Source organism: Scleropages formosus, unplaced genomic scaffold, assembly GCF_900964775.1.
Source record: "Scleropages formosus unplaced genomic scaffold, fSclFor1.1, whole genome shotgun sequence".
Taxonomy (NCBI): Eukaryota; Metazoa; Chordata; class Actinopteri; order Osteoglossiformes; family Osteoglossidae; genus Scleropages; species Scleropages formosus.
In genome coordinates this window covers 31,963-57,679 of record NW_021641047.1, presented here as the reverse complement: position 1 = coordinate 57,679, position 25,717 = coordinate 31,963, and the positions used below count along the sequence as shown (strand labels likewise).

General features: G+C 43.2%; 1 protein-coding gene across 1 annotated transcript; it reads left to right on the top strand.

Moving 5' to 3' along the window:
• Positions 1 to 22,945: 22,945 nt before the first annotated feature.
• Positions 22,946 to 25,306, top strand: LOC114909789 (cytosolic phospholipase A2 gamma-like). The gene is made up of 4 exons (XM_029249592.1): positions 22,946 to 23,672; positions 23,838 to 23,986; positions 24,121 to 24,289; positions 24,700 to 25,306. Exons 1-4 carry the CDS (start codon positions 23,543 to 23,545, stop codon positions 24,870 to 24,872), a joined length of 621 nt encoding a protein of 206 aa, XP_029105425.1. The 5' UTR covers positions 22,946 to 23,542; the 3' UTR covers positions 24,873 to 25,306.
• Positions 25,307 to 25,717: the final 411 nt, after the last annotated feature.

Below are 25,717 nucleotides of genomic sequence, written 5' to 3'. Positions count from 1 at the left end.
ACGAATAAGTCAGAAAATTCAGGTGAGCTGCTGTGTTTTTTCAATATCTTGTTTTTGTCTCACATTCAGGTCGAACAGTGAATATTTCTGTAACGTCTCTTTTCTGTTTTTAAAAGCTCTCAGTGAGGACCCTGCATACCAAGTGCTGCGGTGTCTCGTACAGCTACATGACTCTTATGAAAATAACGATGAAAGCGTCGCTCTGCTGCAAAAAATTATAAAATTACAACAAGGTACTAAGTGTTCTGTTCAATACTAATACTGTGACCAACATCAGTTCAGTCAATGCAGAACAAATGTGACATTTTGTTATATACCATTATTTTACATAATCTTGCCTACAGCATTTTGTTTATCATATCAAACAATACATGAAATACAGTATGTTATTTATTTATTATTGTATTATATATGAGATTTATAATTTAATTGACAGATCCCCTCCCCCTCCGGCCTTACGCCCTGTGTTGCTGGGTAGGCTCCGGCTCCCCGCGACCCCGTATGGGACAAGCGGTTCACAAAATGTGTGTGTGTTTTGAAACATGAAAAATAGTTTGAAAATGATTAAAGGTGCCTAAATGAATTCCATTTTGTTTTTGCAGAAAGCAACACAAACTATCCCAGAGTTTGTGTTCTGCAAAAAAATGAGTGGCTGAACTTGAATGCAGAGGAGAGACAGAAATATGTTGCAGATCTTTCCATTGAAATCTGCAAGGCCCTCGAGGGATTGTTTGGTCCTTTGGAAAGAAGTAAGTAGTTTCCCATCAGCAGTTATACCATGTTTACAGTAAGCTGTTTAGAAAGTTGCATTTCTATAATATAATTTTATGTTCAAATGCGTGTATGAGTGTTTTGAAGCTGGTAGTGTAGTTCTTAGAGCTCCTGTCTTTGCACCCATGGGTAACAGGGTTTGAATCTTTTTCCAGCAAAAGAATGCTTGAGCAAGGTACTTACCGTAAATTACTCGAGTAAAACTGTCCAGATTTTTAAATGGGTAAATAGTTGCAGGGAGCATAACTGTGTAACTTTCTGTGGAGAAAAGTATCAGCGAAATATTTAAATGTGAAGTATGATTTCCTTTCTTTTAGCAGGTATTTTCCCATTTCTGAAAATATTACAGAAAACCATTATAGCTGCTCACAACTGGACCTGGGGCACCAAATTCAACTTCCTGTACAAGTACCCAGCAAAAGGCAAGTGTGGTTCTCATCTCTTGGTGCCTGTTGCTCTCTGTTTTTCTCCAAACTCTCTAACCACTGAGCTGGAGCCACAGCCTGAGGACAAACTGCCTTTCCTTCACTAATGGATGTGGCCTGATACAGCAGTAAAGCATCACTGGCTCTGCTCTGTGTCCAGAGGTAGAGCACATCCCGGCTGCTCTGCTGTCAGATGAGAAGAGAGACCTGATAGATGCAGGAATCCTGTTGAACTCTCCCTGTGTGGCTCTCTTACGGCCGGAGAGGAAGGTGGACCTCATTCTCTTCTTCGACTTCAGCAGGGACGATCCCTTCCTGGTGAGAACAGAGTCAATATTTTAATACTGTGAATTTCTTTCACTACACCGGCATTCTGGTAGATGCTGTGATGTGTCTCATTTGAATTACATGTAGCAATGTCACTACTATGATCTCTCCAGACAGTGAAGAAAGCTGCAGATTACTGTAAAGAGGCTGGAATACCATTCCCCTCTGTGGTCATAGAACCAGGAGAGGAAAAGAACCCTAAAGACTTCTATGTGTTCAAAGATGAAACAAAAGCACCCATCGTCATCCACATTCCGCTCTTCAACACTGTCAACTGTGGAGGTTGGGTCATATACCGGCCGTCTAATCCTGTAGCATCCCATCCCAAAGATTTTAAAAACATGCTTTAATGATGGAAAATGTGTATCTACCATATTCCTTCATGGCTGTTCAAATATTTATTTTAAAACAGGACTCTTATATTAATACATGGAGAGTAAAACAGGAGAAACGTTATCTTCGGAGCCAATTGATATTCAGGTTCCTATGAAATACTGCTTTCAAGTTTCTTCTTTCTTCTGATATTCTAATAGTTTTCTACATGTCCCTCTCAGAAAAGATTGAGGAGTGGAGGAAGCGGTACAAAACTTTTCAGGATCCATACAGCAAGGAAATGATTGAGGACCTGCTGCTGGTGTCCAGTCGGAATGTGAAGAACAACAAGGAGAAGATCCTCAATGAGATCAAGGCAGCGTGTGCACGCTGATGCTTCAGAGGCTGATTTTTCATCGACTTCTTTTCAAATCATTTTTAAATTAGTCAGCATTTTATTCTTTTCTAATCAGAAAAACCTTTATAACCATATATATCATTAAATGTAATCAATCTCTAGCTTTCAGATCATGAGACAACATTCTAATCAAATTTCTTTGATTCATTATTTTGCATCTAAGTCAAAACCTTAGTTTCATTTGATTCCTAAAAAGTAATGTATCCATCTATCCACTTTCAGTAACTGTTCATCTCATACAGATCTGGAGCCTATTGTGACCAACGTAGAGCATAAGGTGGATGGATGGAACTCATGGAATTGCAGGGTGATCACACACTCAGTCTGCCACACAGATACACAAACTTTGGGCAATTTAGAGCCACTAGTTCATCTGATACACATTTATTTGGTGCTTAGATCATGATCAGGACAAGCAGTTTTTGGAATGGATGGATGGATGGATGGATGGATGGAATATGGTGGAACCTGGAGCACTCAGGGCCCAGGACCTGTAAGGGGAAAGCACTGAATTCTAACTAGATCAAGCTGTATCTTTCTAAGTTTGGCAACAGGTAAATCTTTTGCATTTTATTCTAACAAAACATGTTATAAATCAACAATTAAAACAGTGATTTGCTAGTGATTCGCTGTTGTCTTCCTGTGCTTTTTGAGTTCTCTGCTGAGCAATGAATATTTTGTACTATTTCCTGGCTTCTAAAAACAATAAACCAGATGATTTTGCCTTTGTTCAGTTTCTTCATATGAATGCCGTAAGAAATGTTTAACTGAAGAAATGAAAAATGCAACACCATTTTTTCCTGGTATTAGTCCACTTAAACTCCTCCACCTGGGGCAAATTCTCTCCCCTTACCTGGAGGGGACATGCCATCCTTTTCTGTGAGAGAACCATGGACTCCGACCTGGAGGTGCTGATCCTCATCCCAACCGCTTCACACTTGGCTGAAAACTGTTCCAGTGCACGTTGGAGGCAACCATCATCCGCAAGAAGCAAAGGCTTCACCTTCCGACTTCCACGTAGAATGCCCTTCTGACCTCGACTGCGCCTTGATATCCTGTCCATGAAAACCACAAACAGGAGTGGAGACAAGGCAAAACCTTGGCGGAGTCCAACACCCACACTGAACGGGCTTGACTTAATGCCGAGTATGTGGACACAGCTCTCGCTCTGTGTGTACCGAATGGCCCGCAGTAGTGGCCCCGGCACCCCATACTCCCTAAGCACCTCCCACAGAATTTCTCGGGGAACACGGTCATAGGCCTTCTCCAAGTCCACAAAACACATGTAGACTGGATTAGCGAACTCCCATGCCCCCTCATTTATCTGTGAGAGGGTAAAAAGCTGGTCCACTGTTCCACAGCCAGGACGGAATCCGCATTGTTCCTCTTCAGTCCAAGGTTCAACCATCTGCCGGAGCCTCCTTTCCAGCACCCTGGCATAGACTTTCCCAGGGAGGCTGAAAAGTGTGATACCCCGATAGTTGGCACACACTCTCCGGTCCTTTTTCTTAAAGATAGGGACCACCACCCTAGTTTGCTAATCCAAAGGCACTGTCACCGAGGTCCATGCAACATTGCAGAGGCGTGTCAGCCATGACAGTTCTACAACATCCAGGGCCTTAAGCAGTTCCGGGCAAATCTCATCCACCACTGGTGCTTTGCCACCATGGAGCTTACCAACTACCTCAGTGACATCCACCAGGGAAATGGACTCCGATTGCCCGGAAGCCTCTGGCCCTGACTCCTGTAAGGGAGGCTAATCTCTCAGGTTTAGAAGTTCCTCAAAGCGCTCTTTCCACCTCCTGACAATGTCCTCATTAGAGGTCAGAGTTTAAAAGAGAAAAGAGACTTTACAGAAATATTCACTTTTCAAACTGAATGTGAGACAAACACAAGACATTGAATCAATTCAGCAGCTCACCATGTATTGCTAAATGATAGGATTCAATCACTGAACTGTGGGAGCCAAGCAGTCCTGAAAAACTGGAGGGACATAATAAAATGTGGCTTTCAGACAAAAATACCAACCAACCAACATCAGCAAAGGCTCGTCCTGAGCAGGGTCGTGGCAGGCTGGAACCTCACCCGGTAGCACAGGGTGCAAGGCTGAAGGGGGAGGGGACATACCCTGGACAGGACGTCAGTCCGTCACAAGGCACCCCCCTCCCCCCGTTCTAATTTTCATGATTATTGAAGAAATGACAAAAGGAGCAGGATGAAACAGGAAGTCAAATATATGAGGTCAATGTGAGGACTGATCTCAAACCAGCAGGCTGTAACACAGGAATGGGCTCAATTTAAATCTCTTCAAACTTTTAGTTTACTAAAAAAGACAAACCATACCCAACACTACAGCCATGAAAGCTATCTGGTAGACATGCTATTTTAGAGGTCTGGGTTGCTGTTTTGGACCTGAAAGGTTGTGGGTTTGAATCCCACCTCCAGCTGTAGCACACTTCAGCAAAGTACTAAAACTAAAATTGCTCAGCTGTGTAAATTGGTAAATAACTGTAGGTAGATGAACGTTGTAGGTCACTTTGTAGAGAAGTGTCTGCTATATTAATAAATGTAAATATTTCACTTCCTTGTAATTTTGTTGGAAAAAAAAGCCTTTCTGGGGCATAAAGCTGTCCCTGCATGTTCCATGTTCATGACAAATATGATGTAATCTAATGATATAAATACAAGTAAACACAGTGAACAGGGAGGACCAGCACTGAGAACATGAGCAAAGTCAACAAAATAATAATCAGATCTACACAATATGTACTGTATGTGTCTGTCTGTCTGTGTCTCAATAGAATTGATGTTCTCTACCTCTAACAGTACTTTTGTATTACAGTAAAGACTGTGACCACAGTGTCCCTCATTTACTAACATAAGAGAGACCTGAGAAAGTCAACAAACATTTGACACTGGATCTACCCCTCGGTCTTGACTTTTTAATAGCAGTAGTTGTTGTTCTGGGGGTGCGGGGGCATGGTTGTACTTTGAGTTTCTTGTTACAATTACAGATGACAAACAGGAACAGGGACACTATATCAGTGCAAAGGCAGACCTTAGATACTGTCATGCAGGGTCGAGAGAACCGGGACGGCAGGACCCAAGTGCGGGGTCTTTCTTCTGGATTCAGGGGATAAGGCAAGTTCTCGGAGTTGGGGACAGGCGAATGGTCGGTCGATTGGCGGTCGGAGTCAGAGCCAGCAACCGTGGACGAGGTCAGGGGACGAAGCAAAAGGTCGGTCGGTCGCCGGTCCAACCCACTGCGCCACCGCACCCCCCATGACCTAAAGCAGATGTTTCATATAGATTTTTTGGAGACACACTTCAAAACATGTAGACCAAAGTGCAAGTTTTAAGACACAGTACGTTTTACTGTCACCTTAATAGCACTGATGTTCTCCACCTCTAACTGTACTACTGTATTTCAGTAAAGGCTGTGACCTCGGTGTCCCTTCTTTCTTGACTGGTTAGTGAATTCAGGAGATTAGAAAGTCAATAGAAACTTGATATTTGACCGAACTCCCTCAGTCTTGACTTTTCTTCTTGTCCCACACTCACTCCTGCAGGAACATGTCCCAGTCATTGCTGTCATGGGCTCAGGAGGAGGTGAAAGGGCCATGGTGGGACTGCTGGGCTCTTTGGCTCAGATGGGAGAGGAGAAACTGCTGGCCAGCATTACCTATCTGTGTGGAGTGTCAGGGTCCACCTGGTAAATGGGCAAAATATTTTGAAAACAATTACAAATACAATAATGAGCAGTAAATAATATCAATTTATTTTTGTATTCATGTCAGGTGTATGGCATCACTGTATGAAGATCCCTGCCGGTCTTTGAAAGTACCCACTGACAAGAACAAACTTATGGAGAGACTCTCAGATGGAGAATTCAATAGATCAGATATACTGGACTGGCTAAATGAAGCTGTAGAAGATGAGAATTACTCACTGACTGATTTTTGGGCAGCGACTGTTGTTCACTGGACTGTGAAAGAGAACAGTGACTAAAGAAAAAAACATAGCTTGAGTGACTGGACAATTGCTTTTGTATGTTATCTTTAAATTAGTTTTAATGTGTGAAGTAAGACAAAACCTCTGCGTCACAGACTGAGCTCTAACAGGCAAGTTGGTAGCAAGGAATCAGTAAGATACCGGCAAAATACGACCAATGAAGTGCTGAACCTTGTTGCTGTTGTTGCCTGTCACATGCATTTTACTTTGTACTGCTACATTGCTTCTTCTGGTCTAGTATTCCGTTAATACTTTTTTGAACTAGACTGGGTGCCGGGAAAGGCCTACCGGTATCTGTTTGTCATTAACTAATAACGTTTCTTTTATCAAAGTATGACAAGTACACGTAATTGGTCGTGAAAAGTAAATGCACTTATTGTTTTTAAAAATCATTTCTGTAAACTTTTTGCTTACCATACAGCTATCTGGCATTCTGTGGTGTTTGGTACCTTCTGTTGGAAACCAGATGGAGTGAACCATTTGGGGTATTTCTAGGTGGGAGTCCTTGGGCACAACCAACTAGACAGGGGTGTTTTATTGTGTAATGTGATAGATGTTTTTATAAGTTGTAACGGGAGAGCTATGCATTGCTGTTGATGCAAGGGGTTAAGCCCATGGCTCATAGGCCTTATGTTCTTTGTAACTTAATGTTTGTTTTGTATTTGGCTGTGGTTGATGTGTTTTGAAGAATACCTTTTAGTAAAGAAAAACAAACCTTTTTTTAGTCCAACTACTTCAATTCTCCACTGCTGCCTCCATCCGTCGTCCATACCCTCGCAGTCTGCTCTAATGATATTACTGTTTTGGTGTCTAGGTCTAGGCATTCTTGTTCTTGTGTCTCTGTCACCCACAACCGCACACCAGACATAAGCACCTGGTCGTAGTCAGCAGGGCAGGGTATAAAGGCTCCCGGTCCACCACTGTCAGATCACGGAATCTTGTATGAGACAACCGTCCCACCTGCGTTCTTCAGCTTTACCCTCACCTTGCCCAACCTTTGCCTTGCATTCCCCTCCTTGTTCCCTCGTTCACCTCCTCGACCCCGAGTCCTGCTTTCTACAGTTTTGACCTTTGCCTCACCTCACTGACCATGACTTAGGATCATCCCTTGGAACAACATTCGCAGCTTGATTCCGGATCCAAGCCTATCCCCGACCACGAGTATTGCTTTGCGCCTTGAGCTTCCACATAAACGACCCTGCACTTGGGTCCCACCTCTGGTGTCCAGCCCCTGGGTCTAACAGTCCCTATGTATTGCTTTTATCTGCTAAAACTGATTTGGAGCACGCCAAGGCTGCCCGGGGAGGGGGTGGAGACAGGGGCAAAGCAGCCACAGCTGGGGCTGATTTCACTCCCTATTTCTTCCCCGGTGCCCAGCAGTAGAGAAAAGAGATCGAGGAGCAGAACAAGGCGAACCCGAACCCGATCCCGATCCCGATCCCAGAGATGACGCCCCCATCCCGACAGACCCGACTCTCCCAGTCCCCCGACCAGCACGAAACCTCTCCCTACCTGTTCCCTGGTCCCCGTTTCCCGTCTCCCGTCTCCTTCCTTCTCCCCTGTCTAAGGGCAAATAAAAGCCCACAGCAACGGGCGACTGCATCTCCTGTCTCCTGCCTCGTCTCTTACGTGGTTTCTTAATTTATTAGTTTCAATTGATTTGTATGTTGAATGAAAATCATGACTCCAGTCATGTCGGCTTAAGAGCATTTAGTTGAGAGCTCTGTGTACTTTTTATTAGTATAAATATGACCACATTGAACTATCATAGGGAAAATGTATTAACACTGAGACACAAACAAAGGGCATTGGTAGTATAGTGGCCAGAGGTGCTGTCTTTGGACTCAAAAGTTGCAGGTTCAGATCTTGTATTTTGCTGTAATACCCTTAAGCAAAGTACTTACCCTAAATTCCCAAGGTGTAGAAATGGATAAATCATTGTAAGTTTCTTTGGAGAAAACTGTCTACTAAATGAATAAATGCAGTGCTGTATTTTTTGTGTTCACAAAATTCAAGGAAACCCCTCACTCTTGTCTACAGCAACAAATTAATTGTGTTATTTTGATTTGTTTTAGAGTGGCTTCAGACCACTGAATTCCTGTCTTGCAGACCCCTGGTTCGAGGTCAGCCCTGAAAGAAGCTGGATACACCCATGTGGGCGCCTATGTAACCACGTCCCTCTTTGGGAGCCAGTTTGAGGAAGGACTTGTGAAGAAACAGACCGAGGAGAAGGACATGTTGTATCTGCAAGGTCCTATTTGCCGTCCTTCTCTTAATTATTGCAGAAAAACTGCAACAGCTATCAGGGTAAACCATGGTAACTGTCTCATAACCATCAGATCCTAGGTTTTCCTACACTGATCTGGGTTTTCCTATTTCACCAATATTTCTTTCACTTATTGGGAAAACTTTTTAAAATTTTACTTTGAACTCCATTTTTATAATGGACAGTCTACTGAAAGTGAATTAATGTCACTTCCTTTTCTCAGATATTTTTCAGTGATGACCAGTGAACAGAGTGCTGCGAATGTGGGTGAGCTGTTATCACTCAGTGCCTTCCACATTCATCCCAGTCCTGAGTAGCTCTCTCTCTATAACTGTCACTCCTTTTTTTCATGAACTCCCCATGAAGATCCTCTTACATCAGATACTGAGTCATCTTATCCAGTTGTATGACAAATATGATGATGATGATGATCACGGCTGCTCTCTGCTACTGGATCATCTGAAAGAACAACCAGGTGCAGTGGAAGAGTGAAATGTGTAAATCTGTCATTTTTTTAAACACACACACACAGACACCCACACACACATATATACAAACATAGTACTATTGTATGGTGTACCTTTCTCAGTTCCATTACATCACACTTGGTTTACAGTCATGGCCTTTGTCCAAGGTCATTTGCAATTGTACATTTTTAACAGTATAAAATTTCTTATGACAACAATTGTTATGATTGATGAAACTGGAGCCCAAACCAGCAACACAGGGTGCAAGGCTGGAGGGGGAGGATAAACACCCTGGATGGGATGCCAGCCTGACACAAGGGACCCCAAGCAGGGCTCGAACCCCCGACCCATCGGTGAGTAGGCCTTGGCCAAACCTGCTGTGCCACCGCACCCCTATACACTACACAGGTGTGAGATAATGAACAAAGAGAATATGTAAGAAAGAGCGGGATGCTGAGGTATTAGTGACAAGTTCAGTTGCTGTGGGGTGTGACATTATTGGTCTTTATTCAGATAGGTTATTCATAGTTCAGACAAAAACCGATATTACTTTTTCGTAATCAGTTTCACTTCTGTCTGAAGGACACTTTACTTCCACAGAATTCATTTTATATTTTATGGGGGGTTATAACTTACCTGACTATACAAGAGGGCTAGCAGGTTTTTCCACACTACAGCTTTTCTTGAACACATTCAAGACACACACACACACACACACACACACATTTTCAGAACTGCTTGTCCCATACGGGGTCACGGGGAACCGGAGCCTACCAAGCAACACAGGGCGTAAGGCTGGAGGGGGAGGGGACACACCCAGGACGGGACGCCAGTCCGTCGCAAGGCACCCCAAGCGGGACGCGAACCCCAGACCCACCGGAGAGCAGGCCTGTGGTCCAACCCACTGCGCCACCGCACCCCCCACATTCAAGACATTCAGCAGCTACTTGCACGGTAAATTGAAATCCTTGTACAATCTGTAAAACTAACAAGTAATTTGCTTTATTACATACATAATAATTATTAGATATACTGCATATAGAATCACTTCTGCTATTAATAAAACCAATTATTTGTCTGTATGCATTTCCATGTTCTTGTTGCACAGATTCTATATTTACATTCACATTTATTCATTTAGCAGACGCTTTTGTCCAAAGGGACGTACAACTCAGAAAAGTACAATTTCCGCATTATATTAAGAGAAAGAGACATAGCTGCAGACATGTGACTCAAGTAAACCCAGTTTGATACCTACCACTTGCTGCACCGAGGTTCATCGTTCGAGTAGGTGCATAAAAACACAGGATACACAAAACCTGATACCCTCCTACCAATTTTTTGTTTTTAGAAATTACAAACACAAGCAAGCAAAAACGATGTTGGAGTAGTGGCTGAATAAAGGCTTTATCTGGTGATGCTCATGAAGTTACAGTGCATGAACATTTACACCATACATAAGCTGGAGAGGTCTTGGGTGAAATGGGTCCGGAAAAGATGAGTTTTTAGACAGAGTTCTTCTTGAATGCAGACAGAGTTTCTGCAGTTCTGAGCGACTGGGGAAGGTCGTTCCACCACAACGGAGCCAGAACCCAGAACCTCCGTGCTTTACCTTTTGTGAACAGGACCACCAAGAGAGCAGAAGTAGACAAGCGAAGGGGTCTAGCAGGGGTGTAGCGGTTGATCAAAACCTGTAAATAGCTGAGAGTAGTTCTATTGATGCATTTGTAGATAATAACCAGGGTCCTGAATTTGATTCGGGCAGTTATAGGAAGTCAGTGCAGAGAAATGAGAAGAGGAGATACGTGGGAACGCTTAGGCAGATCAAACACGACTCGCGCAGCAGCATTTTGTAGAAGCTGCAGAGGTTTAATGGCAGTAGCAGGAAGGCCCCACAGGAGAGAGTTGCAGTAGTCCAGGCGGGAAGTCACCATGGCCTGGACAAGTAGTTGGACAGAGTCAATAATGAGGTAGGGACGGATCCTACGAATATTATGCAGGATGTATCTGCAGGACCGGGTTGTGGCTTTGATGTGCAGAGAGAAAGACAGACTCGCATCAGTCGCTACTCCCAGACTCTTAGCCAGGGATGTAGGCAAAATGAGTGAGTTGTCCAGTTTGATCGATAGATCGTGACACAAGGACGGGACAGCTGGGAGGTAAAGAATCTCTGTTTTGGAAAGGGTGAGTTGGAGGTGGTGATCAGACATCCACGAAGAGATGTCCGACAGGCAGGCAGCGATCCGTGCGGAGATGTCTGATGCACCAGGTGGAAAGGAGAGGAAGAGCTGAGTGTCATCAGCACTGCAGTGGTATTTGAATTCATGGGAGGCTATGACAGGACCGAGGCAGGAGGTATAGATTGAGAAAAGAAGAGGACCCAATACCGAGCCCTGCAGGACACCAGTTGAGAGAGGCAGAGTAGAAGAATGAGAGCCCCGCCAGACCACTTGAAAGGATCTGTCAGGTAGGTAGGACTCAAACCATCTTAGTGCCACACCTTTGATCCCAAGCCGGTTAAGAGTGGAGAGAAGAATCTGATCGTTGACTGTGTCAAATGCCGTAGACAGATCAAGGAGAATGAGGACCGAGGAGAGAGAGGTGTACTGCTGTACTTATTTACTACAGTTACTGTATGTGTACAGTTCTCTGCATCATTTCAGTCTTTTTCTATTTAACTTTATTTTACAAACAGCACATTTGATTTGTTAATTATCATTTTCAGGTGCATGGCATCACTGTGTAAGGACCCCAAATGGTCTGTAAACGTAGCTGCTGACAAGGACCAAATTGTGGAGAGACTCTCAAATCGAAGTTCCAGGGTGTCAGACATGCTGAAATGGCTAAGTGTAGCTGTGGAAGATGAGAATTACTCACTGACTGACTTCTGATTTATTTTGTTTGAAATAGTCTTTGGCCCACAGTTGGATAGGGCATTCTTTACCTTCTTTAAGGGCAGTCTGAAAGTCTTTCTTGTAACCACTTGTCCCAAGCAAGGTCGCAGCAAACCGGAGCCTAGCCCAGCAATACAGGGCACGGGGCCGGACGGGAGGTGACACACCCACGGGTGGGATGCCAGTCTGTCGCAGGGCACCCCAAGCAGGACTTGAACTCCAGACCCAGTAGAGAGGAGGCCCTGCCCAAACTGGCCACACCCCCCACACCCCCCAATCTAGAAGTGTTTTACAATACTTACCCTTTGTATTCCATCATTACAGATTGTTGATATCACTCTTTCCTTCTTGTGAAGAATTTGCAGAAGACTTAGCAAGAAAGAGCTTTCGTGGAGGGTCATATCACTAATCACACAAACTGAACAAAGAAGTCTATTAAAATACAGTTAGGTGGAACACAAAAACACACTTTGCCGTGTGATGGAAATCTCTGCTTGTCAGCATTTTATTTGCACTGTTAGTCATTTACATCACATACACCACCCTCATTCACTAAATCTACCCACTCCAATCCTCAAGTGTTTTTCTTTTTGCCAATGATATTTTCTTAGTCCTTGTGGAAGTGCTGATAGAAGTGGTGAAAATGTAAATTGTCATAATAGAAAATGTGCTCATTTACGTGATTATGTTCTTTGTAATAAGGTTTTTAACAGTAGAGGTATTACATTCAGGGGTGTGGTGGTGTAGTGGTGCAGTAGGGTTGGCCTTTGCCTTTGCCTGCTCTTTCATGGGTTTGGGGTTCAAGTTCTGTTGGGGGTGCCTTATGGCAGACTGGTGTCCCATCCTGGGTGTGTCCCCTTAATGCCCTGTATTGCTGGGTTAAACTCTGGCTCACTGGGCCCCTGTATGGAACAAGTGGTGCAGACAGTGTGTGTGTATGTGGCAAGATGACTCAGGGGGCACAAAGGTCAGAGAACAGAAGTGCTGATTTATTTTCATGGTGCTCAGGAATTAAGGGGACAGGGATGCAGACAGAGGGTGTTTTGTTGTTTTTAATTTGTTTTTCCTGTCTCCTTATCTGGAAAATTTATCCCCTTCTCCCTCTTCCCCGCCTCGCCTCCCTTGCAGAGCAAACCCGTCAAAGCATTTTCACAAACTCCATCTGTTACTGTACTTATTTGCTATAATTACTCTATGTGCTCAATTCTCTGCATCACTTCGTAGTCTTTCTGTTGAACTTTATTGTATAAATGGCACATTTGATTCGCTAAATTTAATTTTCAGGTATACGGCATCACTGTATGAGGACCCCAAATGGTTTATAAATGTTTGTGTCTAACATCAGTTAGTCAAATGTTTGTCTTAGTATATAATATATAGTAGGGAGCAGGACCTGGCCAAACCCGCTGCGCCACCGCGCCCCGCTCACCTTACTTATTAGCACATTTCACATTTCTGAACCGCTTGTCCCATACGGGGTCGCGGGGAGCCGGAGCCTACCCGGCAACACAGGGCGTAAGGCCAGAGGGGGAGGGGACACACCCAGGACGGGACGCCAGTCCGCCGCAAGGCACCCCAAGCGGGACTTGAACCCCAGACCCACCAGAGAGCAGGACCCGGTCCAACCCACTGCACTACCGCGCCCCGCTCACCTTACTTATTAGCACATGATTTTTGCAATGTCATTTGTCTGCCAGGGGGGCGCGGTGGTGCAGCGGGTTGGACCGAGTCCTGCTCTCCGGTGGGTCTGGGATTCGAGTCCCGCTTGGGGTGCCTTGTAACGGACTGGCGTCTCGTCCTGGGTGCATCCCCTCCCCTTCCAGCCTTGGTTAGGCTCTGGCTCCCCGCGAGCCCGTATGGGACAAGCGGTTCAGATGATGTGTGTGTGTGTGTGTGTGTGTGTGTGTGTGCGCATTTGTCCACCACTGTTTTCATTTTCATTTATCGACTACATTGCAGCATCATCTCAACCATTCTTTTCTAAATATGTGTTCATTCTTGTCTAATACATGCTTGTACTGTCAATGTCTGAATCTGAGCTTCGTCACAAGCAATTCAATGCCAAGTATACCCAGTGCAACTGTGCAAATGACAAATGATTCTCTCTTTCTCTCTCTCACACTTTAATAAAATAGAAAATCCTTCAAAGATTTATCAAACACTTGAAGGGAAGTCAACAATCCGCAGCTTTGGAGCCAAAGTCTTTCTGGTTACCGGGAAGCAATGTGTTGTCAGAGAGTATTTTCTTTAGCAGGCTATACAGTGATTCAACTCAAGTGTAACAAAAAATAAAATAAAATATTACTTCTTCTGGGTGTTTCAATATGTAGTTAGTATTTCAATGTGCAGGACATGGCATATTGTAGCGCTCTCTGTTCCAATGGGGCGAAGAAGGACACACAGACACCGTTCATTACGAACATTTATTGGATCACTGTCACACAGCAAGAGGGATCGTCGCAAACATAAGGAAATGCTCTTGGTCCAAGGACCCCTTTTCCTCAAGGACCTGCACCATAAACCGGGTTTCCCAACCTGCTTAGCCCTTTTCAAGCTTTCCTTCTCCCACACTGTCCAACAGACCCTCAACCCCCTTATATTCCTCGTGAGGCCCCACAGCAGTTGAACAACTATTTCACATTTTATCCACAATTCTCTACTGTTTACAATGAACATTTTTTCCCGCTCAAACATGACACTCCCCAGTAACGTGGGTCGTTACAATATACACACACACACACACACATTTTCAGAACCGCTAGTCCCATACGGGGTTACAATATATATTAATAATAACACAAAAAAAAACATAGCATTTTTTTGGTACCGATACTGTAGCGTATCGCTTAATCTTTAATGGTGTCCAACCCTACTCTTGGACCAGATGTGGGGATCTCTAACCACAGAAGTAGAAATATATTTATTCATTGAGCTGATACTTTTCTCCAAAGCAGCTTACAATGTTAAACCACCTTGAACCAACGTTAAATCAATTATTTACCCATTTACACAACTGGGCAATTTGACTGGAGCAGTTTAGGGTAAGTACCTTGCTGAAGGGTAGTACAGCAGGAGGCAGGATTCAAACCCAAGACCTTCACATTTAAAGAGAGCAGCTTTATCCACTATGTAACCAGAAACTAAACACAGTGCAGTGTCACATTTGCCTTTATCTCCCACCTGCCACTGCCACCACTTGTCCCCGATTCTCTGCTTCACCTCAATTTCTCAAGTAAAATTGTCACTTTAAAGAGAGGTTGAAAACTGTCAACAAGGTCAGTTGTCCATGGTCTAATGTACACTGCTGATCAAGGGGCTGAGGGAGCAATTGGCCAAAAAGTGTATATTTTAATGTATTTTAGCTATATCTATATGTATGCGTATATGTATTTTAGCTAGCTCTTTTAACAACACTTCAGATTCAGTTTTGTGGTTCAGCTAATAAATAGAAAGACAACTGTATATGATTATATTACTGCAATTTCTTTTAGATCTCCTATGAGATGACCTCGATAATATGTCATCAGATACAGTATTTTATACTGGTCTTTTCAAAAAACATTTTCAATTGTTTTTGGGACATTTCTGGACCTTAAAAAAGAAGTAAGTCTGTCATCTTAACAGTTCGTCTAATCATGCAAATTTTTTCGATAACCTTTCTATGAAGAAATGACTCATTTGACTGATGACGAGACCCTTGATTGTACATGTTTGTTCCATGGAACTTTCTTTCAATCTGACAAGGGAACGTGAGTGTTGACATTCATGGTTGGGCGATAGTTGAGGGTACATACAGTATATATACTCCCACTGAAGTTCAGCTGTTGTTCATCTACTCAGAGAACTCAGCTTCGATCCAATTAAAAACAGGACAGACAGAAGCAAACAGTAAGATAGAAGGTAAGATGAAAATTGTTACATATTTTAATATTAAGATATTTGCTCAATGTTAACATTTAACTGCACAAGTTACTTCTTGTATTGTAATTGTAAAATGTCAAAATTTAATTTAAATGACTGTATTATTGTCTAAACTACTAAGTACTGAGGCATCTTTGGTTTAAAGGACACAATTTCCACAGAGTTAATTTTATAGTTTTGGCGCGCTCTTACCATGGTATGAAACTCTGTTAGTACGTTTTTCCACACAACAACATTCAAGGACATTCAGCAGCTCATTTGCACGGTAAATTGCAATCCTTCTATAACTTATAAAATTAACAAGTTATTTGTTTGATTACAAGTATGATTATTATTAAATATCTTAAACATATAATTTGTAATTTTAAATAAAATTACTCGTCTGTAATGGGGGGTACGGTGGTGCAGTGGGTTGAAGCAGGTCCTGCTCTCCAGTGGGTCTGGGGTTCGAGTCCTGCTTTGGGTGCCTTGTGATGCATTGGTGTCCCGTCCTGGGTGTGTCCCCTCCCCCTCCAGTCTTACGCCCTGAATTGTCGGGTTAGGCTCCGGTTCCCTGCGACCCCTGTATGGGACAAGCGGTTCAGAAGGTGTGTGTGTGTACTTGTCTGTATGTATTTGCATTTTCGAGGTGCACAAATTCTGTCTATTGTGAACTATTTCTGCTCTCTTCCATTACTTATAAAATATAATTATAAAATATAATATAAATATAACAATAGTTCCATTGCATTATAAAAATATAAAACTGACTGAATGCCAGCAATATTTTTTTGCCTCTGCAATTCTCATTATTTTTTATAGCACTGATTTTGAACATACGTATATATATATGCAGAAGAATATTTCTTAATATTTTAGCCACTTCTCACCATCACTATTTTTCAGAAAATTTGGTGTTTCTTGAGTTTAATACTTTTAGAACAGATATTAATATATGGACTCGAATAGAAATACATGGTAAATTATCTAGACGTAAATTAAAACAACTTGGACAAAATTATACTGCTTTCATGGATTCTCAGTTGAAAATCTCAATTAAGAATCAAGCAAGTCCAGACTTTCAGAATAGTACTCAAAGTAAGAAGTGGAATACATTTTTCTTACATAAGATACAGAAATTTGGCTTAAGTTTATTTAATATTAAGGATTCATTTTAATACAGATAAGAGCCATGCAAAAATAAAAATGTTTAACCTCTTGTTGTAGATACATCTAGAGTCTCATATTATTAATCGACTGGATCATTAGTCGACTGTAGTCGACTGTCTTCTTTGTCTGTATCTTTTTTTTTTGCCTTATGGCTGTGTTAAAGAGCTCTGTGTCACTGCGTGAGAAGAGCACTCTATAAAAATAAATTGAATTGAACTGAATTGAGCTGAATAATTATAAAATCAGAAATAAATGGTAAGGTTGTTTTCATGGTTGTACTTTGACTTTCTTGTTATAATTACAGATGACGGACAGGAGCAGGGACGCTGCATCAGTGCAAAGGTAGCCCTTAAATACTGTATATTTTCATGCTTATGATTTCAAAAGTAACTAGTGATTGATACATAGAATAATACAACACTGAAGTGATGAGGCCAATTCATATTCAGTACATTAAAAATAGCTTGTCTTTGTGTCAGTGTGAATTTAGATGTGATGAAACTGCCCAACAGACTGATAAAATTATACTAATGAGAAAATCTGTTGTTTGCTATTTTAGTTTCCCTTTTCGGAGGTATGTGCGTGTGCCTAAATCCCTTAATCTAAAAGAGGAGGAATATGTTAAAGGGAGACAAGCAGTGGTGGAAAAATGTCTGAAGGACAATGGAATTAAATATAGACAGGTATGTCCTCCATGCAAACCTGAGCCTTTCAACCTCTTTGTCTTGAGTTGACGACCTAAAGCAGATGTTTTATATAGATTTTTTGGAGAAAGACTTCAAAACATGTAGGCCAAAGTGCCAGTTTTGACTTTTCTTCTTGTCCCACACTCACTCCTGCAGGAACATGTCCCTGTCATTGCTGTCCTGGGCTCAGGAGGAGGTGAAAGGGCCATGGTGGGACTGCTGGGCTCTTTGGCTCAGATGGGAGAGGAGAAACTGCTGGACAGCATCACCTATTTTTGTGGAGTGTCAGGGTCCACCTGGTAAACGGGGAATATGTACACCTCATTACACATTCAGTAACAAATAAATGAAAATGAATAAACATTAGCAATAGGACACCAGTCCATCACAGGGTAGCCACACATGCCCACAGTCAAACACACCAACTCACCTCAGTTGCATGACTTTGGACTGAGGGAGGAAACCAGAGTACCCAGAGAATCTTCCCATCCCTCATAGAGTAGGTCTGCCAAAGCATGTTCATGATCTCCTACTGCTGCTGTACTTATTTACTACAGTTACTGTATGTGCACAATTCTCTGCATCACTTCATAGTCATTCTCTTGAACTTTACAAACAGAAGATTTGATTTGTGAATTATCATTTTCAGGTGCATGGCATCACTGTATGAGGACCCCAAATGGTCTATAAATGTAGCTGCTGACAAGAAAAAAATTGTGGACAGACTCTCAAATGGAAAATTCAATATATCAGACATGCTGGAGTGGCTAAGTGAAGCTGTGAAAGATGAGAATTACTCACTGACAGATTTTTGGGCTGCAACTGTTGTTTACAACATCATAAAAGAGGTCAGTGATGAAAGCAAAACACAGAATGAGGGATGTGTAATTGTTAGGTGTCAGGACTCCACACATTTGCATTAAATTAATTTTAACATGTATTTAATTATTTGAACTATTTAATTTTAAGATGTATTAGAAAATTGCATCAGCTGTGTGATATTTTGTTGCATCATTTTTAATCCCTATAGATAGATAGACACCATCTCTCAGAACAGCAAGACAGAGGCCCAACCAACCCATATCCCATCTACACAGCCATCGACAAGGGACTGTATGAAGACCATCAGACATTATGTATGTACAGTACATTTTGTTCTCACTCCTGGTCCTCCCTGTTCACCATGTTTACTTGTATTTACAGTATATCATCTGATCTTTTAATCAACTAGTCTCGATTGAGAAGCATGTTCACTAAATGGTTTGATTCTACACAAGTATTTTGTAGATCATTATGTGCAGTTTTATGAAAAATATTTGTACCTTTGCATTAATGAGAAGATAAGTAAATTTTAAAAAAAAATTTTCTATATAGTACTCAACCTATTGAAACTGTAAATGGACAGCAGGGTGCATTGGTTTGAATGTTTGGTTAGAGGCTTTGGAGTTGCAGGTTCTAATCCCTCCTCTTCCTGTAGTGCTCTCAGCTAATAATTTTTCCATTTTTATTCAAGTAAAAGGAAGCCACTGTTTGCCTGTCAGTACAGCAGACAAACTAGACAATCCTGGCTGATAAAGGAGAAGGCAGAACACAACATTGGCAAAGTCTCTCATTTCTCTTTTTTGCCCACTAGTAACTCCCTTGAGGGTGTGATGGTGCAGTGGGTTTGGCCACGGTTTACTCTCCGGTGGGTCTGGGGTTTAACTCCTGCTTGGGGTGCCTTGTAACAGTCTGGTGTCCTCTCCTGGGTGTGTCTCCTACCCTCTGTGTTGCTGTGTTATGCTCTGGCTCACTGTGACCCTGCTTAGGATGGGTGGTTTCAGACAGTGTGTGTGTAATTCCCTTGACATGTCATGAATATGGGACATACAGGGCAGCTTTTATTCCCCTAAAAGACTTTTTTCAATAAAATTACATAAAAGTGACATATTTACATGTACATTTACCAGATGCTATCATCCAGAGAGAAATACATTTCTGAGAAGAATACAAAAAGTACATCACATCAACAGAAAGAGAAATTTGGATGCAAACACATGATTCTGAGTACAATTTACCAAATCACCAAATAAACCAGTACACACACACAGAAATTGCTTGTCCCAAATGGGGTGGCAGCAAGCTAGATCCCACCCCAGCAACACAGAGCACAAGGCTGGAGGGGGAGGGGACACACCCAGGACAGGACACCAGTCCACCACAAGGAACCCGGAGCAAGACTCAAACCCCAGACCCACAAGAGAACGGGCATAGACCAAACCTGCTGCACCACCGCAGCCCCTACAAACCAGTATATGATACATATAGAGTTTTTAAATCATTAAACAAAAAAATAATACTTAATAATAATAATAATTGAAAAATTACTGAGATTTATCTGGCACGTGGGAGATCAGGAGAGGAAGGAATCCAAAATATATTTTTGTTTTGAGAATTAAATGATGCTTTTTTCCAAAGCAATGTACAATGTTAATCTACTTTCAGCAGTTTACGCATCTTAGCGATTTTAGGGTAATTAACTTCCGCAAGGACACTAGAGCTGGAGGTGGGATTCAAACACACAACCTTTGGGTCTAAATGCAGCAGCTCAAATTTCTTCAATACTTTCTCTACCAGAAATCTTTCTTAAATGTACTTTTTGGTATGATTTGTCTTTTTTAAGAAAGTAACAGTTTGTAGAGGTTTAAAATGAGTCCGTCCCTGTGTTACAGCCTGCTGGTTTGAGATCAGTCCTTATGAAGCTGGTTATTCCCATGTGGGGGCCTATGTGATCACATCCCTCTTCGGCAGCCAGTTTGAGGAAGGAGAGCTCAAAAAGGTTGTCAAAGAGGAAGACATGTTGTACCTGCAAGGTGCTCTTTGTGCTTCTTGTTTTAATAATTGAACTGTTCCAGAGACACCGGAGTGGGTAAGAAAACCTCAGTCATGTCTCTGCAGGACTCTGTGCCAGTGCTCTTGGAGATGGGAAGGAAAACATAACGCAAATATTACAGTGGATTTGGGACTGGATTCACAGTAAGCAAAACATTTATTTGACCTCACATTTTTAACTGCCAATTTTTTTGCTTTTTGATTCTGCGCCTTTTTTAATTTCTTTTATAATTTCATAATCATGCAAATTAAAACCTTTTATTTTTGGCCGAAGGCTACATTTAATTAAGTCCCTCCAACTTTTCAGGGCTGTTTGGGTTCTGCAGCTTAGCGAATGAGTCTGAAAATTCAGGAATACTTGGTGAGCTGCTGTGTTTTTTCAATATCTTGTTTTTATCTCACATTCAGGTCGAACAGTGGATATTTCTGTAACATCTTTTTTCGGTTTTTTAAAGCTCTCAGTGAGGACCCTGCATACCAAGTGCTGGAGTGTCTTGTGCAGCTACGCGATTCTTATGAAAATAACGATGAAAGCGTCGCTCTGCTGCAAAAAATGATAAAATTACAACAAGGTACTAAGTGTTCTGTTTAATACTAATACTGTGACCGACACCAGTTCAGTCAATGCAGAACAAATGCGACATTTTGTTTTATATATATAATTATTTTACATAATCTTGCCTACAGCATTTTTGTTTATCATATCAAACATAATACATGAAATACAGTATATTATTTATTAGATTTATAATTTAATTGATTATTAATAGCTGTTTTGAAACATGGAAAATAGTTTGAAAATGATTAAATGAATGTGTCTAAATGAATTCCATTTTGTTTTTGCAGGAAGCAACACAAACTATCCAAGAGTTTGTGTTCTGCAAAAAAATGAGTGGCTGAACTTGAATGCAGAGGAGAGACAGAAACATGTTGCACATCTTTCCATTGAAATCTGCAAGGCCCTCAAGGGATTGTTTGGTCCTTTGGAAGGAAGTAAGTAGTTTCCCATCAGAAGTTATACCATGTTTACAGTAAGCTGTTTAGAAAGTTGCATTTCTATAATATAATTTTATGTTCAAATGTGTGTATGAGTGTTTTGAAGCTGGTAGTGTAGTTCTTAGAGCTCCTGCCTTTGGACCCACAGGTTAGAATCTTCCTCCAGCTAAAGTACCTTGAGGAAGGTACTTACCATAAATTACTCCAGTAAAAATGTACAACTGTTTAAATGGGTAAATAGTTACAGGGGGAAAAACAGTTGCTTTGGAGAAAAACATCAGCAATATGCAAACTGATTTCTGTTTTCTCTTTTTAACACAGCTTCAGAAATACTGCGGAAGACCATAATAGCTCTTTATAACTGGACCTGGGGCACCAAATTCAACTTCCTGTACAAGTACCCAGCAAAAGGCAAGTGTGGTTCTCATCTTTTGGTGCCTGTTGCTCTCTGTTTTTCTCCAAACTCTCTAACCACTGAGCTGGAGTCACAACCTGAGAACAAAACATTGTGACACGCAGCATTGTGGGTTTGGATGGGGCAAAGAAGGACACGGAGGCAGCATTCATAGCGAACGATTTATTCGAACACCGGCACGAGAAAAATGATGCTCTTGGTCCAAGGACCCCGTTTCCTCCAAGATCTACGCTTACAGCCAGCCTTCCCAGCCTTTTCAACACACTGACTGACAAACACAGCCACCCCATTATTTTCTCCATAAGTGCCCCCAGTGGTTACACACACATTTAACATTATTTCCCATAATGCAACTATTTACATTAAACCAGTAATGCGGGTCGTTACACAGCCCCCCCGTCAAAAAGAATAGCGCCTGCCCCACAAGTATCCCAACGTCCAGCGCTGTTCTCACGCACATCCGGTCGGGAGTGCAGGTCCCAGACGCTCACCGCTGGTGGTTGGGGCGGGGAAACTTGCAGAAGCCCCCCATGGCGGCGCGCTCGGGGGTCGAGGCGGCCAACCTCGTTCCCTGACCGCCAGGCCTCGGTACCAGTACGGCTCTTTCTCTCCCACGTGACACATACCAGACATGGCGGCGCCCACGACGTGGCTTTCGCCGACCGCCTTGCGCTCCCCGTGGCTGACCGGCTCTTCTGGGACCTTCGCGCCGGCTCTCGGCAGTCGCTCCCCGCTCCGTCGTCGGGGGCGAGCCCCTCTTTCGCGCTCTCTGTCACCTCGTCGTGCGCCTCGCAGCTCGGCCGTCTTTCGGCGAAGGACCGGCCGGCGAAGCCCCCCTCTGCTTGCCGCTCTCGCCTCTGCCGATTCGCCGCACGCCGAGCCCGCCGCGACGCTCATAAGACATAAATTGATAAAATCGGCCGCTTCTTACTGCGCAGCCCTTCTCTTTTTGCGGCGCTTGTTCCGCCACGCCGCTCTTTCGCAACACTCGCCGGGGCTTCAGGCAGGGTGGGCGCGGCTTTCTCCCCGAAAGCGACGGGCTCACGTTCCGCGGGAGAATTAGCGTCGGCGGTTTCGCTCACCTCCGACACGGAGCTCTGCCCGTCCACAGACGAGGCACACACTGCTCCGCGTCGTCCAACACGGCGTCCGCCCTGCTCGGGAAAGCGGCGCTCTCCGCAGGGCGACTTTCCTCCGCCTCCGCGGTCGACGGCGGTTCGCTGCCTCTTCCTGCCGCTCCTTCTCTGGGCGCAGGGAGACCCCACTCGACCTGCTCGCCCGTCTTCAGAGGCACCTCGCAGCTCTTCTCCACTGTCCTCGCCCTAGTGTGCGCTTCCCCGGCGTCCCCCTGGACAGTGGACACCCGTGCTCCGCCACAGCTCGTCCGCCTCAGCCTCCACCGTTGTAGGCGCTTCCTCCGCCGCACACTGTTCTCCCCTTCCTCGTGTTTGGTGTTCAGCTGCTCATTGATCCAGTCTCTCAACGTCCTGCCCCATCCGCATCCCACTCTGTCACAAATGTGGCGCGCAGCACCATGAGTTTAGATGGGGTGAAGAAGGATGCGGAGGTAGCGTTCATGACAAAGGATATATTCAAACACCGACACAACAGAAATGATGCTCTCGGCCCGAGGATCCTGTTTTCTCCAAGACCTGCACTTACAGCCAGCCTTCCTGGCCTGCTTAGCACCCTCAGACTCTTTTTCAGCACATTCACAAACACAGCCACCCCACTATTTTCTCCGTAAGTGCCCCCAGTGGTTTTACACACACACTTAACATTATTTCCCATAATGCAACTATTTATATTAAACCAGTAATGCAGGTTGTTACAATATCTTTACCTTCACTAACGGATGTGGCCTGATACAGCAGTAAAGCATCACTGGCTCTGCTCTGTGTCCAGCAGGCATCCCACCCCCTCTACTGTCAGATGAAAAGCAATATTTTGAGGATGCAGGAATCCTGTTGAACTCTCCCTATGTGGCTGCCTTACGGCCGGAGAGGAAGGTGGACCTCATTCTTTCCTTTGACTTCAGCAGTGGTGATCCCTTCCTGGTAAGAACAGAGTCAATATTTTAATACTGCTAAATTTCTTTCAGTACATCGACATTGTGGTTTCACATTCTGGTAGATACTGTGATGTCTCATTTGAATTACATGTAACAATGTCACTACTATGATCTCTCCAGACAGTGAAGAAAGCTGCAGATTACTGTAAAGAGGCTGGAATACCATTCCCCTCCGTGGTCATAGAACCAGGAGAGGAAAAGAACCCTAAAGACTTCTATGTGTTCAAAGATGAAACAAAAGCACCCATCGTCATCTACATTCCGCTCTTCAACACTGTCAACTGTGAAGGTTGGGTCATATACCGCCCATCCAATCCTGTACCATCCCATCCCAAAGATTTTAAAAACAGTGCTTTAATGATGGAAAATGTGTATTTACCATATTCCCTTATGGCTGTTCAAATACACACACACATTTTCAGAACCACTTGTCCCATGCGGGGTCGCAGGGAACCGGAGCCTACCCGGCAACACAGGGCATAAGGCCAGAGGGAGAGGGGACACACCCAGGACGGGACGCCAGTCCGGCTGTTCAAATATTTCTTTTAAAACAGGACTCTCTTATATTAATACATGTAGAGTAAAAGAGGAGAAACGTTATCTTCAGAGCCAATTGATATCCAGGTTCCTATGAAATACTGCTTTCAAGTTTCTTCTTTCTTCTGATATTCTAATAGTTTTTTTCCATGTCCCTCTCAGAAAAGATTGAGGAGTGGAGGAAGAGGTACAAAACTTTTCAGGATCCATACAGCAAGGAAATGATTGAGGACCTGCTGCTGGTGTCCAGTGGGAATGTGAAGAACAACAAGGAGAAGATCCTCAATGAGATCAAGGCAGCATGTGCACGCTTGTCACGCCCGCCAACTCGGTAACAAGCAACACTGGGAGCCGATCAGGGTCCGGGCACATAAAAGGGCAGCCCAGACCATAGGAAGCTGTGGAACCTCGTTCAGCCTCGCTACTCGTCCTGCTCCTCGTACTCGACTTCCTGGTTTGCCACGACTCCTTGCCTGTCTTCTGGATTATGTTTCTCGGATTCTCTCTTCGGACTACGTTCGCACATCGGTTTCTCTTGCCTGTCTCTTCGACCATGTCTTCTGGATTGCCCCTTGAACAGCCTTCCTGTGCTCCGCACTTGGTTCCGGCACACCCGCTCCGGGGAAACACCGTGACAACGCTAATGCTTTAGAAGCTGCTTTTTCATCGACTTCTTTTTGAATCATTTCTAAATTAATCAGCATTTTATTATTTTCTAATCAGAAAAAACGTTACAACCATATATCATTAAATATAATCAATCTCTAGCTTTCACAGACATTCTAATCAAATTTCTTTGAGTCATTATTTTGCATTTTTCATTCATCATTTTTAAATTAGGCAGCATTTTATTCTTTTCTAATCAGAAAAACCTTTACAACCATATATATCCATAAATATAATCAATGTCTAGCTTCCAGATCATGAGACAACATTAAATTTATTCACTGCTTCACTCTTTTGCATTTCTAACCTTTGTTTCAACTGATTCCTAAATAGGAATGTATCCATCTATCAACTTTCAGTAACTGTTTATCCAGTAAAGATCTGGAGCCTATGGTGACCAACGTAGAGCATAAGGTGGGTTACAACCTGTATGGAACTCATGGAATTGTAGGGCGATCACACACTCAGTCTGCCTCACAGGTACACAAACTATGGGCAATTTACAAGTTCATCT

Bases quoted from the DNA above. Each gene is read 5' to 3' on its own strand.
- LOC114909789 (XM_029249592.1), top strand. From the start codon at position 23,543: ATGATGCTCTCGGCCCGAGGATCCTGTTTTCTCCAAGACCTGCACTTA. The intron at 23,987-24,120 runs GTAAGAACAGAG...TGATCTCTCCAG, and splicing joins GCAGTGGTGATCCCTTCCTG to ACAGTGAAGAAAGCTGCAGA. The intron at 24,290-24,699 runs GTTGGGTCATAT...TGTCCCTCTCAG, and splicing joins CAACACTGTCAACTGTGAAG to AAAAGATTGAGGAGTGGAGG.